This window comes from Artemia sp. Qi Xiang Cuo, chromosome 7 (genome assembly GCF_049724085.1).
Source record: "Artemia sp. Qi Xiang Cuo chromosome 7, ASM4972408v1, whole genome shotgun sequence".
NCBI classification, from domain to species: Eukaryota; Metazoa; Arthropoda; class Branchiopoda; order Anostraca; family Artemiidae; genus Artemia; species Artemia sp. Qi Xiang Cuo.
Genome location: NC_142800.1, coordinates 77,814,320 through 77,831,318, shown reverse-complemented (window position 1 = coordinate 77,831,318; position 16,999 = coordinate 77,814,320). Strand labels below are relative to the sequence as shown.

The following is a 16,999-nucleotide window of genomic DNA, read 5'->3' as shown; positions in this document are numbered from 1 at the left end:
GTCAAAAGTAATATAATTTACTTAATTAACGCAAGATTGCGTTAATTAAACTTGCTATTTTTTCAATCCATTCATTATTGTCAATCGCTGTCCACAAGTTATGCAAGCTGTCCATTGTTCATATATAAGGTTTTTATCAAAGAGGTAATCGTATAGACTTTGACAAAAGCCTCATTCGATTTCAATTGAAAGTTCTTGATCGTTTTTTTTAAAGTCAAGAATAATCGGACAGTAAGCCACCCCCCCATGCCATTAAAACTTTAGACTTTTTGCAGTAAAAGAAGAAAAAAAATTGATTAAACACATTCTTTTAATAGATATTTTTCAAATAAAAGTATAGGCCATTATAAAATTAAGCTCATTAGATACAAATGTCTTTTAACATTAAAAATCATAACAGCCAAAAATTATTATTAAAGAATAAATGAAACCCAAAACGAACAGAAATTAAATAAACAATCATAGCAAAAAACATACAACAAGTAATAATATAAATGAATAAATAGACCTTAAAGCGAGTAATGCTCAGATTGAATATGAAAATCAAGCTTAAAACGAAAAAAAAAAATAGTTTGCTAATAAAGTATAAATGAAACTTAAAACGAACAGAAATTAAATAAACAATCAATGCGAACAAACATACAATATATATTGATGTAAATGAATAAATAAATCTTAAAACATGTGAAACTTAAAATGAATATGTAAATCAAGTTTGGATCGAAAAAAATAACTACGAACAAGAGTTTGGGTATCGCCTCACTGCAGAAGCCTAAATCCTACTGCGTCATTGGCGCTTTACTGAAAACGAATTATATTACAAATTTTTTCTTTTGTATGTTTTTTCCTATGATTGTTTATTTAAATTTCTGTTCGTTTTGGGTTTCATCTATTCTTTAAAAGTAATTTCTGGTCGTTTTGAGTTTGAATTTCAAAAGGTATTTGTACCTACTGAGCTTAAGTTTAAAATGGCCTTTACTTTTCTTTGAAAAACTTTTTTTTCGGAAAGTTTTTTCAATTAATCTTTCAAAAGAAGCAATATGGTTTTAATTTAGGCGGAGTTATTTCTCCCTCCAGAAATTGCATTTCCTTCTCCGTCTAGATCTGTCGCTCAGTAGTTAGTTATCCTGAGATTTAAAAGGAGGGGTTTAAAAAGCTAAGGTTTTAATGAGGGATTTAATTGATGCTCATATTTAAACCCCTTCTTCAAAAGGAGGGGTTTAAAAAGATAACCCGGGTTTAAAAAGGAGGGGTTTGTGTTCTCTCCAGAGATAAGGAATAATGTGATGGGCTGCGATGGGCTCGTATAAACCAATGAATTAAAGCACACTTTGTAACACGAAAGTATAGGACATTAATTTTCTCTATGATTATTGTAACTAAAGCCGTATCCAGGTTTTTCATCGTCGGGGGGGGGGGGGTAAAGAAATTTGTATATATGCATTTTTGTGAATTTTTTACGAGTCGGTAGAAGGTTACGACGAGGGGGTCAAACCCGGTGACCCCCCTGGACACGGTCTCGGTAGTAACGTGCAACACAAAAAAGGTAATTTTCAAATTGCAGCTTTTGGATCTTGGGCCAAACTTGCTGTTTGTTTTAAAAACATACCACCTAATGTTGTTAACTTCTTTCGAGTTTAAAACATCGGTTAGGCTGATGATTAAAACATCGGCAATTAATTTTAAAAATTGATAAAACTTTTCTCACGGTAGTAAAGAGCAACATTGAAACTAAAACGACAAGAGTTACTACTTTGCCGATTACTAATACTGCTACTACTAACAACTATCTGCAGCACCAAGCAGCCTGAGACCAACACAGTTACACGCTCCTCCTCCATCGCAATTTATTCAAAGCCTCCCTCTTTACATCCTCCCAAGCTGTTCACATTTCCCTTAGATGTTTCCTTGCAACATCCTCCCACCCCATTCGGGGACGACCTACTTATCGTTTGGTCCTAGACGGTTGGTCGGAAAGGAAAGTCTTTGACAATCTGCCCTCCTTCATCCGCAGAACGTTTCATAGCCATTTCATCCTTTTTCTCATCATAGCCATAGAGAGCGGGATTGAATCATATTTTTCGTACAGCTTACTCTTTTAGATACGGTCAATCAACCGTACCCGACGAATCCGTTGGCAATTTCTCTGGAAAACATCCAGAAAATCCTCCTCCGTTTTTCGGAGCACCCTTGCTTCGGAACCATACTTGACTTCTGTCATCACTGTTGTTTTCAAGATTCTAATCCTGGTTCACAGACTTATCTTCCTATTCTTCCAAACTTTTTTCAGCTGTGCAAAAACACCATGGGCCTTGACTATTCTACTTTTCACATCTTTACTGCACCCACCGTCTTTACTAACAGCACTACATAGGTAGGCGAAGTTGTCCATATGATCGATCTTCTCGTCATCCAATATCACCTCTTCACCTTCACTTATTTCTAGCCTTAACGACTTATTCTTGAACCCTGAACCCGCAAGACGTCTAAAAGTTCGTTAATTTTGCTAACATTTTCATCTAGGATGCTTAAATCATCAGCATATTCTGAGTCTAGGAGAGTTTTACTTCCCATTTGATTCGGTGTTCTCCCATTGCCTTTGCTGTACTCCTTAGGACTCCTTTTTATGGACTCCTTAGAGTCCATAAAAATGATCTATATAAATTGGGGTATAACGCGACCCTGCTTAATTCCCGATTTAATACGAAACTAGCTACTAACCCCGTTTCCTATCTTAACCGCAGCAGTTTTATTCTTGTATATGGCACTAATCACTTTAACCTATTTATCTGGTATACCATACAAAGATAGGGTTAAGGTTAATCAAACGCTTGCTCATAATCTATAAAATTTGGGACTAAACACGTTTGATGACTCAGGCACTTCTCAATAATTAATCTAAGAGTGAAAATTTGGTCGACACATCCTCACCTTTTCTAAAACCGCACTGTTCTTCTCTTAAAACTTTGTCTACGCTATCTCTCAGTCTAAAAAGTATCATATTACTAATTAATTTGCTACATAGAGAGACCAGACTAATGCCTCGATAATTGCCATACTCACTCATATCACCTTTCTTATACTGTGGTTTAAGCTTTTCCTAAAATCTTAAGGTACTTCCTCTTTTCCAAAAATCATATTCATGATCTCCAATAACTTATTTCTAACCTCATAACCACCATATTTAAAGAACAAACTCATTTACCACACTATCTGCACCTATGGCCTTGTTATTTTTCTATTCTTTTAGTAGTATCATTCATTCTTCCTCACAAAATAAATCTTTATTCACATCCAAAGTGTCATACACTTTTTAATTCTTTTCTATATTTTTTTTCTGTAACTCTATCATGGTTTAGCACATTCTTTAAATGTTCTGCCCATCTCTCTTTCACTCTTTCCTTCTCACTAATTGCTGCCTCGTTCCTATCTTCCCCCTCGACAAGTCCAGGTTGACTATTCCGTCACAATTTATTAACATGCTAGTACAATATTTTACTATTATGCAGTCTGGAAGCATCTTTCAGGTCTTTGGCAATTTTATCCATGGCCTCCACTTCACACCTTTTTAGTTCACATTTTAATGATTTCTTTACTTTCTTTACATTCCTCTTATGATTTATAGAATTCTAAAAATTAGCGGTTATATGAGAACACCAACCCCCACCCCACCCAAAAAAAAAAAACAACAAAAAAACAACAGGATATTCTCCTAGGAGCAGAAAATTATATGACTTGCTTGCACAAAACAAAGACTAATCTATAAGTCTATTTAGTCTTACAGCAGCCGTGATATCGATATGTTTTAGTATGCAATTATAATTTTCTAAAAAAAAAATTAATTAAGCTTAGTTTTCAGTAAAGCACTAGTTTTTAGACTTCCACAGCTATTGAAAAATATAACGAGTTAGTTTATTTGATCTAGTTTTGTAAATATATCTTACGTAATCGGCGAAACAGTAATTTTTGCTCGTCTTAAGTGTCAACTTCGCTATTTACTCTGTTAGACAAGCTTGGCTTTTCTAAATATAATTTTTGCTCTTTTTTGTCTTTAAATGCACACAAATAACCTTGCACAACGACCTTTGTTTACCTTGGCCGATGAAACAAAGAAGTCAATATTATTTTTTTAAAGGCATTAAATATAGGTTTTACGGTTCTAGGCGTTTCCTATGGCGAGTACACCCCGGAAAATACCCATCCCCAGAAAATACCCCTCCTCCCGGAAAATACCCCCTCCCCCGCGGAAAATAAGGCTTTCCAGATTTGTGAATTTTGTTTGAGTTTTTTTTTATTTCCGTAGGGGGGGGGGGGAGGAATTTTGGTACTTGTGTATTATGCGCCACTCACTCAAGTTTACGCTGTGTAAAATTCTAGAACACGCCAGTTATTAAGTTAGTTTCTTCGTTACTTTAGAAGTGAATTTGGGCTGTATATTTGCATATTAGGGGGGTGGGGGTAAAGTATAGCGGTTCTGCATGCAAAATGTGTTTAATATAAGTATTCTGCATATTAGATAGATAGATAGATAGAGAAGTGTATTTTAAAGCCAAATATACGGCCATGAATATAGTAAAATAACATAAATGAAAGGCACAAATGACATAAACTTTGACCAGCGATCATCGTAAAACACTTTAATGAAACAATATATTAACCTAATAATAGTACTTAATATTTGGAAAAATTGGTCATTGAACAAAAAGAAACACTTAACGCTTGGAAAAAACAGTTAAACGAAACTTTACATTTACTTTATACTGGGATTATTTTTCTTTTTTTTTTTTTTAGTTAACAAAATTTCCAGATACCTCGCTATTCTTCTGAAATTTTTTAGCGGCTATATACCTAGAAAAAATTATCTTCTGATTTCAAACTGTCCAAATACTTTAGTCCCCCGATAAATACCCCCTCCCCCCGTGGGAAAGAAGGCTTTCCCAATTTGAGAATTTTATTCGATTTTTATTTTTTCAATTTCCGTAGGAGAAAAGGAGTTTTGGTACTTGTATATTATGGGTAACTCACTCAAGTTTCGCTGTGTAAAACTCGAGAACCAACCGGTGTCTTCGTTAGTTTTTTTTTCTCACGTAAATAAACAGCATGAGGGGTGTGTCATCATCGCTATATTTAAGAGTTTACACATAACACATTTAATTGTTCTCATAAAAACAAATAAAATTTTGTTCATCATTTGTTTTTTTTTCAAAACGCGTTTTTTTTAATTTCCACTCAGTAATGGTGGGGTGGAAAGGGAGTATATAAGAGGGAGAACTAAAGACGTCTGATTAAGGATGTTCAAGTGTGAAGATTACCTCGTTATCTTCGTTATGTCGTTATCGTTATCTTTATCGTTACCTCGGAGATTACCTCGTTATCGCACCCTTGTTGTCTTTTCCTGCTTTTTCACTCCAAAAATGGTTACAAATAGTGCCATGTTGCAGTTTGGCACTTTACGAAGGTGTTATGAAGATGAATTTATAAGAGGCAGTAGTTTTTAAACAATCCTTTAAATATTTTTCTGCGATCTCATGGCAGCTTGCTGGCCCTAGTAAAAACAAACAATGTAATGCTAATGATTGTAGAAAAATATTGTTTTTTAATTACATTTTATCACCCCAATCTGTTTGAAAGTCTCTTTGATAGCCTACTTAATCAACCTCTAGCAAAAAAACAAGTCATTCGTTCAAGCTCCATCCAGCCATGATCAAGCCTTTCAAACTTCAGGGGTTTCTAATTTCAAATTTATGGTAACAGTTTACAGAAAGAAAAACGATTTCCTCGTTTTTCACGATGGGAGGGGGGATAAAAATTTCCTGTTCTAAATCAAGAAAATCTATGATTCTATGATCTAGGATCCTGTTCTAGGGTTTTAATCTGTGAAAAATTGATTTGCTCTAGAATTTGTATTCCCCGCCATTTTGACTCTCTATATGCAAAAGCCTGTCTTAGAATTCCTATCCTCTTGCATCCTTACCCTCTTGAATTTGGCCGGCTAATTTTTGCTTAAATAATAAAATCTTGGCTAATTTTATTGTGATTAGGCTTGTACTGTAATCTCTGTGTTTGTCATATAACGAGGTCATTTAACGAATCTTTGTCATATAACGAACCTGTAAGTAGTATCCCATTAGGCACTATAAGCGCAGCCTTATCCCACCATACAAACGCAGCCCTATACCACCATGCAAGTGTAGCCCTATCCTATCATTCTGAGCTCCCAGGTATCCTATCATTCCAAGCGCACACATCTGACGTCATCTCAATTTCCGGTGCGATAAGGAATATTCTTGGAAGCATTATTTTCAGATTTTCGTTTCCCAAGTATGTTGTTCAATAGGAGAAGTAACTTTGAGTAACATTGTGTCTTATAAACGAATATCTATACGGATTCTAATGAACAGTTTGATGAGGTCTTTTTGCACTCTAATGGTATCGAGTCAATTATTGATTATTGATTATTGATTATGACTACAACAGGGCAGGTATCATTATTGTAATGTAATGGTCCTGTGCACATCGGTTTTCCATTACCGGGCTTGCGCATGAGTTTGAGCCCCCACATTGTTTTTTTCTTTCGAGAATTTCAAGAATGATGCGTTATCTGGTATTGTTCAATCATTCATCTTGTCGGTGAAATAATACATCGAATTCCAGCGGCCCATATTATGATGTCTGAAAATTTATTGGCATTTTTTCAGAGAATCTCAAGAATGATGCATTGTCTGGTATTGCGTAATCATTCATATTATCGGTGAAACAATATAATACGTACTGTGACAGCCCTCACATCCGGGCCTTTGAGATAAAAACTTAGCCAAGAACATTTTTAGCTTATAAGCAGTTTTCCATTCATTTCTCAGTTCCCTGATTTTATGTGTTTTTTCTTTACTTAGCGTTCATTAAAAACGAAGATTTTGTGTTAAATAAATAATTCTTGTATCCTTTAAAAGTACTTTACCGGGTTCAAGAGACTGTTCCCTGATGCCATATGAGTTTTTTTCTTTTTTCTTTGCTTGGCGTTCATTAAAAACGAAGAATTTTTTGTTAAATAAATAATTCTTATATCGTTTAATAAAGGGGGGTTTGAGAGACTGGTTCCTGATTCCATGTGTTTTTTCTTTACTTAACGTTCATTACGAAGTTTCTGTTAGATTTATTTGTTGCGTCACAATATCATAACAAGTTATTTGCGCACTCGATTTCTCCATTGGATTTTTGGTAAGTCTTATCAGTGATCTGTTTAAGGATACCATTTTTGGCATTATTCTGAGAATTTGCATACCATGGTGATTTGACATGCATGCTGGACAGACATATTCTTTTGATGGTTAATGAACCATATCTCTATCTTCAAAATTGTAATGACTACAATTGGGCAGGTACATGGGCGCCCATAAACTTAATTCCAGGGGGGGCAAACTTTGTCTAATTGCTACTTTTAATGCTATATAATAGAAATCTCAGAACAAAAATATAAAAATAAGGCAGCATCATTCATCCAGGGGGACAAGAGCCCCCCCCCCCTGCCCCCCCCCATATGGGCGCCCATGGGCAGGTATCATTATTATAATGTGATGGCCCTGTGCACATCAATTTTCCACTACTGGGCTTGCGCATACGTTTGGGCCCCCACATTCCCCCGCTAAGACACACAGGCATAGTGAGAGACAGAGAGAGAGAGAGAGAGAGAGAGAGAGAGAGACAGAGAGAGAGAGAGAGAGAGAGAGAGAGAGAGAGAGAGAGAGAGAGAGAGAGAGAGAGAGAGAGAGAGAGAGAGAGAGAGAGAGAGAGGTCTGACTGTGTGAATTTAGATGCTTTTGTCTATCTCTCTCTCTCTCACTATGCCTGTGTGTCTGAGCGGGTGTTTGCGTGTTTTGGTGTCTGACTCTGTGTGATTGTAGGTGTTTTTTGGTCTCTCTCTCCCTCACTGTGCCTGTGTGTCTTAGCGGGTTTTTTCATGTTTTCGTGTCGACTCTTTGTGATTGTAGGTGTTTGTTGCCTCTCTTTCTCACTATGCCTGTGTGATTGTTTTTTCTCTCTCTCTCTCGCTATGCCTGTGTGTCTGAACTGGTGTTTGCATGAGAGAGAGAGAGAGAGAGAGAGAGAGAGAGAGAGAGAGAGAGAGAGAGAGAGAGAGAGAGAGAGAGAGAGAGAGAGAGTCTGACTCTATGTGATTGTAGGTGTTTTTGTCTCTCTTTCTCACTATGCCTGTGTGTCTGAGCGGGTGTTTGCATGTTTCCGTGTCCGACTCTGTGTGAACGTAGGTGCCTTTGTTTATCTCTCTCTCACTATGCCTTTGTGTCTGAGCGGGTGTTTGCGTGTTTTCGTGTCTGACTCTGTCTGATTGTAGGTGTTTTTTGGTCTCTCTCCCTCATTGTGCCTGTGTGTCTGAGCGGGTGTTTTCATGTTTTCGTGTCTGACTGTTTGTGATTGTAGGTATTTGTTGCCTCTCTTTCTCACTATGCCTGTGTGATTGTTATGTCTCTCTCACTATGCCGGTTTTTCCTGTGTAAATTCAACCTCAGCATCAACATCCCCTTTGCCCCTAAATACTAATACTACTGATTTCTTAGCGTTATATGTATATATATATATATACATATATATGTATATAAAATATATACATATATATGTATATATAATATATATATATATATATATATATATATATATATATATATATATATATATATATATATATATATATATATATATATATATATATATATATATATATATATATATACATATATATATATAGACATATATATGTATATATACATATATATATATATATATATATATATATATATATATATATATATATATATATATATATATATATATATATATATATATATATATATATATATATATATGCATTATATATACATTGAAGGCATGGAGGTTATTAGTCCTACTCATCTGATTTTCTGGTCCTTTTGAGTTTGACTCGGTTATTTGTTGTAATTTTTGTTCTTTTAGGTTTCTTTTATTTGTGGATAGTGATTTGTACTATTTGTACTAGTGATTTGTATATGAAAGATTATTTGACTTTATGTTCTGCTCTTTTTTGGTTTAATGTAGCCTTTGGCTTTTCTTTGAAAAAACTTCTTTTTGCGGAAACTGTTTTTTTTTTAATTAATATGTGCTAGAAAGCGGTTCGAGAAAATTAGAAAAGGAAGACATTCGTATAACTTGGCGATAAGATACATACGACTGAATTAAACTTTGAAAGATGATTCTTAGAATTTTCCATCGAAAAAATATGTTTGAGCTTTTTAGAATAACCAGCTGTATTAATTTAACTTGACGACCCAGTTAAGAATTGCTACACTGTAAAAACTACCGCTTTTGCTAATTCAAATTGGTTTAGTTTGTATATTTTAATTACGGTTTAATTAAGGCTGCTCCGACTTCAAATGCCGATTTGAACCGGAACAGCATAAGTTTAACAAAAAGAAAACAAAGAAATTGAACCAATGTGAATCGGCGAGAGCGGTACATGTTCGCTATTTAATATTGATACTATAAGTAAAGCATAATTGTGAAACAAAAACTTCTTTTCTTTTTGAAATATATGGTCGGTAAGATTTTGAACTACGTTGGCGATGGGGCCTCTATATGCAAAACATTGTAATTCTCAGGTTAAATTTGTCTTACGCGATTCATTAATTGGCCAGGTATAATATAATAGCCTAAACGCCCGGGAGTGGTGCCGTTTTAAATTTATGGGAAGTCATCTCGAAAGCGAAATTTCATCAAAAACCGCAAACGATTAACTAAATAAATTCTTACTCGACACCACGAATAAAACACGTATCGTTTGGCAGAAATACGTAGGTTAGCTTGAAGTAGTGAAAAGCCTGAATTTTTTAAAATAAAACAATATCGAATATATAGCTCTAATAGAAATTAACTACTCTCTCTCTTCTCTTTGCCCCTCGTTACCATGAAGAAGAATCGTTTTCATATCAGTCGACCAGCTTGAATACTGAAGGGGAATTCCCATGATTGGTCGGAAGAACCCGTTTATAAGAATTGGAAGAAAAGTGGCTTTAGAACGAACCTTTTTGTCTTTTTGGTCTGCACTCCTAGGGACGTATCTAAACTGATTTCTATCCAAGTCGCCCATGTCAATGGAGATATCATGTAAAAAATCTGGTTAGGGTTGCTATGGAAGCATAGTGGCTGAGAAGTTTCTTTGAAGTGCGTGTTTAAAGGATTAGTATGGCTTCTTGGAAAAACATGAATGAATTTTAGTTCCCGATAAAATGGAGCCACCTCTTATTTTGTTAAGTTCGTAATCGGATTTATTGTTGCTGCGTACATCAGTAATGATTGCATAGAATAAGGGCTTATCTAACTTTTAAGTTATGGCGATGCCTTAGAGCTATGGCCAAGCTTTAAAAAGTGCATAAAAAATTTGTTTATATTCATTTTTGTCACGTTTTACGAGTTGGACAAACATTTCGGAGGGGGGGGGTCAAACAACTTACCCCCTCCCCTGAATACGGCCTTGGGTATGACAAAGTTTTTTTTATATTTACAGAGGTAGTTAAAGATCTAGGAATTCACCCATCCCTCACTGCAGTGCCAGACCAAATAACCTGTTTGTCTTGTTAAAGTGAGGCAGTGAGATATGATAAGTTGGTCTGGTATCTGCGTTGTAAAGTATTCTTAAGTTGGGGATTATAATCTTTTACGCCCATATGATATTTTGTTAGCAAACTGGTGATGAAATTTCTAAGTTTTTTGTGTACCATATTCATAAATCAAAAATATCAACTCTAAAAGATTAGAAGGCACTAAATTTAATTCGAGTATGTTTTCAAAATATCAGTGTTTGTTTTCAAAATTCATGTGTTTTCAAATTATCACTGTTTGGCAAAAAAAAAAAAAAAAAAAAAAAAAAAAAAAAAAAAAAAAAACGTAAATAATTTCGGAGACTACACTGCCTTTCCATGACGATAAATAAAAGTGCAAATAGAGAAAAAATACTTTTGATAGACAATGTTTCACAATAAGTGATAGAAATTCACAAAAAAATACCAGATATTTCGGTCACATAATTATGCAGTGACCGTCATCAGTAGTAAAACTCTGATGACGTCATCAGTTACTACTGATGACGGTCACTGCATATGTGATCAAAATATCTGGTATTTTTTGTGAATTTCTATCACTCTTTGTGAAACACTTTCTATTAAAGGGATTTTTATTCCTATTTGAACTTATATATATCGTAAAAAAAAAATTCATATCATTAGCTTTGGTTAGATGAAGATCTGATGAAAATGTTATTAATTTTTTTGAAATAAGTTAGACGGTTTCCACCACAGTTTATATAATTATCCAGTATGATCTTTCCCTATCTCACCCATTATAAAAACCCGGACCGAGGTGCGAGTGCTCCAGAGAACGTTTTTGCAGATATAAACATAAGCGGCATTAGATCTTTTCACTGGTAGACAAAGAATAATCATCCATGGAACAAGTACTGACAAAACCACTTGGCCAGCTCAACCAATAAGTGGACAATAAGTGCAGAAATAAGTGGGAGTAGCTTTTTGTTTGCACCAAGAATGAAGAGCCAAAAATCATCTGCAGTAAACTTACTGGTATATTATATAAACTGTTGTTTCCACGCATAGGTGGACGCAAGTCGAATCCTTAGAACAGACGACAGTCTTTCAGACTCATATTCAGGAGGATTCTCACCTATCCCCCTTCATTTTATATGTTTCTTGCGAGTATGTTTCTTGCGTTGAATTACCGCCCCCTCCATTCCTTAAATTTGTCCACGTTCCCTTTTAGGGTTTGTTACAGAAAACCCTTATTTAGCTTAGTGAAGGAATATTGGGTTCCTATGAAGCTTGTTTTGTCATTTTTGATTTCTCATCGGGACATGCAAGAATTAGTTTAAACTAGAAAAATCACGAATTGTCGTGCAGGGATCACACTTTTAATGTCATTTTAATCATGATAATATTAGATTTTCTTCTATTCTTTCTTAAGGATACGTGTCCTTTAGGTATCTTTTTGACCTGAATACTGGGACGTTTCATCAAAGAAGGAATCATGGAAGGTAAACTGAATCTGTTCTTAACAGTGTTCTAAGTGATTTAAGCTTGGGCAGTAAATGTTGAGCAGTCAAATTGTGTTCATTCAATACTGTGTGAATGTGCTTGGTTAATGCTGCAGCTTTAAAGTGACAGTTAAGCCGTTGTCATTCTTAAAGATTATGTGACAAAATATATCAAGCTTCTTCATGTGTGAGTTTATATACCATTGTATTTTTCGATCTAGTTTGGCTCGACTGTGTTCTGGAGCCGAACGTACAATTTTCGTCTCAAAAATATTTTTTTTCGTATTTCTAATACAACTTTTGCGCTGAAATTGGGACTAAAGTCATAATATTTTGTCCATTTTATACATGGTTTGCCGTCTTTTCGATTTGGTCCAAAAATGTTTTTAAGCCAAACGTAGATTTCGACTCAAATATTTTTTGTAATTCTAACTCGGTACTGTATTCGGGGCTGGAAGAAAATGACTATCGGAAGCCACATTGGTGAAGGGATGAAAAATAATTACTCGTCGAGGATTGGAGCTTAGGAATTTACGGGAAAGTCTCTAACTATTGATTCTTTTGAATAATCTTAAAATAAAAGTGATAATAGGAATTAATCTTCAATTCAAATTAGTACTAAAAGCTCTTTTCTTTAGCTATGGAATGATCTGTGCCGTTTAGATGAATTTACGGAAAATCCATTTGGCATTAGAAACAGTAAACAATGGCACTAATGAACAAGAATAAAGAAATAAAGGGGAAAATAAAGAAATAAAGGGGAAGGGCATTTTTAGAATTGAGCTAGACGGACAGAGCGACTGGCAGATATCTAGGAAATAATGGCCGGAACATTATTCTCGTGACAAGGGAAAAGAAAAATAGCTTGCTATGACTGGGGTAGAAGGAAGTTTCTAGGGACATCTGTCTGAGACTGGAGCTGCGAAAATAAATTATAATAAAATAATAAGATGAAATAAAAATAACGGGACATCATAGGACTTAATTATATTCCCAATAATTTTCGAAAAAATGTTGAAAGAGATTTTTGCTTTTCTTTTGGAACGATTCTATTAATTATACTCCACATGCTTCGCAAATTTTTCTTAGAAGTATGGATTTATGTGCATAATACTATTTGATCACATACCTCTGTATTTGCGTGATACTTTTCAGGCTTTCCATCTTTGAACAACCCCAGATGTGCGCCCTCCTCATAAAAACAATTCTGATAGTCAGTAATATTACAAATAAGTTTAATAGTGGTAAATCGGTAAAAACCAAATCTTTTATATATAATGACCCACGTTGATTTTGGCTGCCTGTATGTGATGTATGTGTTACTGTGAATGTCCGAAATCTGGTTGATGTCGACATCCACCGGTGAATGACCAAAATTCCTTTTTCTCTGCTTGGATTCAATTAGCTCTGCGAATTAGCTTTTTCAGTCTTATTCATGCTTTGATGGTAAAAGTTAAGTGAGGTTAGGATAAATTAGGTTATAAATCTTAGAAACGGGTTAAAAACCTAACCTAACCTGTCATTATCAAACCTTGCATAAAACTGATAAAAGTTTACTGGTAACGCTGACTACATAAATCCAAGGAGAAAATAGGTATTACCGGTGAATGTTGACATTCATGAATTTCGGACATTCACAATAACATATAGCCTATACCGAATTGCACATAATATACAGAACTTGATTAGTACTACGCAAATTTCACAAAATTTCTCTGTCTTACCAATACGTAAAATTTTCTCCGCCCCCCCCTCGGAGGGTCGCTCCCTATTCTTTAAAAACCTCTGCACTAACCAATAAGTAATCTTTTTACTCGTGCATGCCTTCTTATAAAAGCAATATTTCTCACTAGTGCACTCAACAGAGTCGAAAGACAACCATTGAACATGTAGTACTGAGAATATTTTTCTGCTAACGAAGAAAGAGATGCTGATGAATCAGGACTATAACCAACTAATGAACATGGAAGTGAACTCATGATTGCGGCGTCAGACGCAACCTAGTGAGAAACGAACTCTAGCCCAAAGTAATCGAAAATTTAAAAACGTATTTGGAAAAAAAACCTGTCAAATGACGAAGAATTGCCATTTGAGACTGATCCAGGAATGAGAGAGATATTCATTATGCAAAAAAAACAAAACATTAAAAATAATACATGACTAAATAAATAATAAAACAATTAATACGAATCGCACATCCTAATCGCAACCACAAACCTTATAACAAAACAATTTCAACTTTACTATTGTGATCATACCCCAAGAGGCCGTAATAAATCGTTCAATTATTTATTTGTTTATTTATAATGGTAACTGCTATTTCGGCTAATCTTATTGGCAAAAGTTTGCTGAGAAAACACATTTATGGGAATTTAAGTAAGAATAATGAAGGACCAATCAAAGTATGTCTGGCTAGTATCGAAATTAGAAACAATTGAATTATTAAATTCATGAAAGGGCATTGTAGTGACAATCATGTATCCCTGGAGATTTGAGGTTCAGCGTGTTGACCGCCATAAAAATTTAGAGGTGACAAGACAGAATGAATAAGAAAAGAAGAGAGAAAAATTTGTAATATTATGGTGAAACATTGTTTTTGAAATAAGAATAGTAGAACCTTTTGTCAGATCGACCTTAGTGGGGAGTAAAATTGAGGGATGGAGAAAAAGGAGGTAGAATGGACGCAAAAGAAGATGACTCAGACTATTATTTCCAAATTTCAGTAGGTTGTTAAGTTCAAAAATGTAATTACATTCTTTTAACAGCTTGGTGTTTCATTTAAAACAAATTAAAGAATTGTGAGCACTAGGCAAAATCTGACTGCAGTTCTTTTTTAAATTTCAATTTATAAGACTGGATTAGTTTTAGTTTGTAATTTTTTTTGTAAAATAACCAGTATCGCCCAAATTTCAGGTGCAATACAAGCTAAAAAAGAAAAAAAAAAAAAAGAAAAAAAAAGAAGGGAAGACTTTACGCAAAAATTCGTGGATGGTGTGAAATATTGATTACAGTTTTGAATTCAGCTCAAAAGTTTTATTATAACCGCATATTACAATCATTGAGCAAAGAAAACGTTTAATTTTGCACATGTCCTTTGAATGTATTACTCAAAGAGGTGCCGCAACTGTTCTTGATGTTTTGCTGTTAAGAAACAAAGAAAAAATAAAAAGAACAAAAACAAATCAATCTGTCCTTTTAAGAGTGATGCTTAGGTATTATGGCTTGTATGTTTGGTATAATTTTGTTATTATTATAATTGTCATTCACGGGCGTTGCAGGTAGGAGTGGGAAATAAATGTTTTTTTTTAGAGGCAAAGACTGTTGGTCTCTTTTTTTGTGTCGTACGCTTTATTGATTTCTGAGCTTTAGGGAAGCTCCCCCTGAACATTCCTCGTTGAACAGAGTCCCCCTTGAACATTTTAACTGCAATAATGGTTTTTGGTCTGAAATGTGAACCCTAAAGATTTGTTTTGCAATTTTACCGTTTTATTCACTTAGTATTCCTTGTCAACTGTTTTTAGTTGAGCACTGCAGAAAGTTCTGCAAAGTCCTATGCGAGATAAGTGTTATGAAAGATTTTATTTTTGCAAGAAAAAAAGTCTACTTTCTATTCGATTCCTTGTCTACGTTTGATAACATTTTTCAAAGGTCATCTTTATAGATTTTTATTTCGTTAAAAGTTTCGTTCTCATCTAGAACATGCAAATCCTTGAACGCACAAATTTGCTCACCCTCTCAAAGAATATTATACCCAGTTTGAACCCCCCCCCCCCCGAATTTTTTGACCGAGCCGAAAATAAGTCGAAAATTAGTAAAACCTAGGTAAAAATCAGTATAATTAGTCGAAAACTGAGTCAAAAATTAGTACCCCCCCCCCCCGAAAAAAAAATCCTGGATCCGCACTTGCCTAATAGTCCTCGCCTTGTTACCGCGTGTGTGATTGGGTTCAATTTCAGTAAATTCATTGTTTCTTTTTTTCAGAGATAAATAATAATGGATGTGCGACAGCTTGAGCAACCTATGTCACCCGTGTCTTCAGCGGATACTGGATTATGTTCTGCTTCAGGTAAGTTGTGTCAATTTAACTCTTCAACTGTGTTGATCCCAATCTCTTATGTGGTACGGCACATTCTGTGATAAAAAATGTATTTACTGAAATTTTACCCCGATGTAAGCTTGTCTTCTATCATATGTATAGATAATGCGCCACTTTTATTGACATTGCTTAATGAAATGGCGTTTAAGCTGACCTCAACTATAAAAATACAGGCTATACGATGTGAATCACAAGTGGTAATTTCGGAGGGACCTCTGCCACATCATCCTCAGGCTTGTTGAATTCGAAAGTTTGCGCCAACCAGGAGAAAGAAAATGGATCGAAACGAAATCACTAATAAAATAAAACTAAAATTACTGAGCAGCCTGCATCAATTTGACATTGAAGATATTTTAGAAGATGCAATCATAGCTGCTTTTTGCTGTGACTTTGTTGGGGCAGGATTAGTTGTATGGGGTTTGCAAGATCGACGTTTTTCTTCAACTTATGGACACCAGGGTCCGACATTTTCCTTTTCAATTCATCATGGTCTCTGTTAACACCATTTAGTTGTTTTTTTTTTGCAATCCCTATAGGTTCTCTAACTTGTTGGTTAGTATGCTGGGACGCAAAGGCTAGGATTCTTGTTTGGTCCAAGAGGATAGTATGTGAAGAATGGCCAATGATGTGGTGGGCTAGTTCAGAAGAATTGGTGGTATAATTAAGCTGGGTTTTCTTCAGGTAAGTGTCGATTGACCCAAATTGTTCATGCAAACTCTGATATATCAGCGAACATACGACAGAGGGGAATAAAAGGGCAGTCTCATGAAAAAAAAATTGCCTAAAATTTTTTGTGTGCGTGTGTGGGGGGGGGG

The 16,999-nt window shown here is 34.9% G+C and overlaps 1 protein-coding gene across 5 annotated transcripts in view; it reads left to right on the top strand.

Annotated features, from left to right (window-relative positions):
- LOC148950714 (echinoderm microtubule-associated protein-like 2) overlaps window positions 1-16,999 on the top strand; it is a 193,721-nt gene that overhangs the window by 26,927 nt on the left and 149,795 nt on the right. For 4 of the 5 annotated variants that reach the window (XM_089092591.1, XM_089092590.1, XM_089092588.1 and 1 more), the window contains exon 3: window positions 16,070-16,154. In XM_089092591.1, the coding sequence (XP_088948717.1) occupies window positions 16,082-16,154 (73 nt within the window). In that variant the 5' untranslated portion in view covers window positions 16,070-16,081. Of the gene's footprint in view, window positions 1-12,034; window positions 12,089-16,069; window positions 16,155-16,999 lie in introns of all 5 variants that reach the window. The other variant, XM_089092589.1, reaches the window with a different exon arrangement.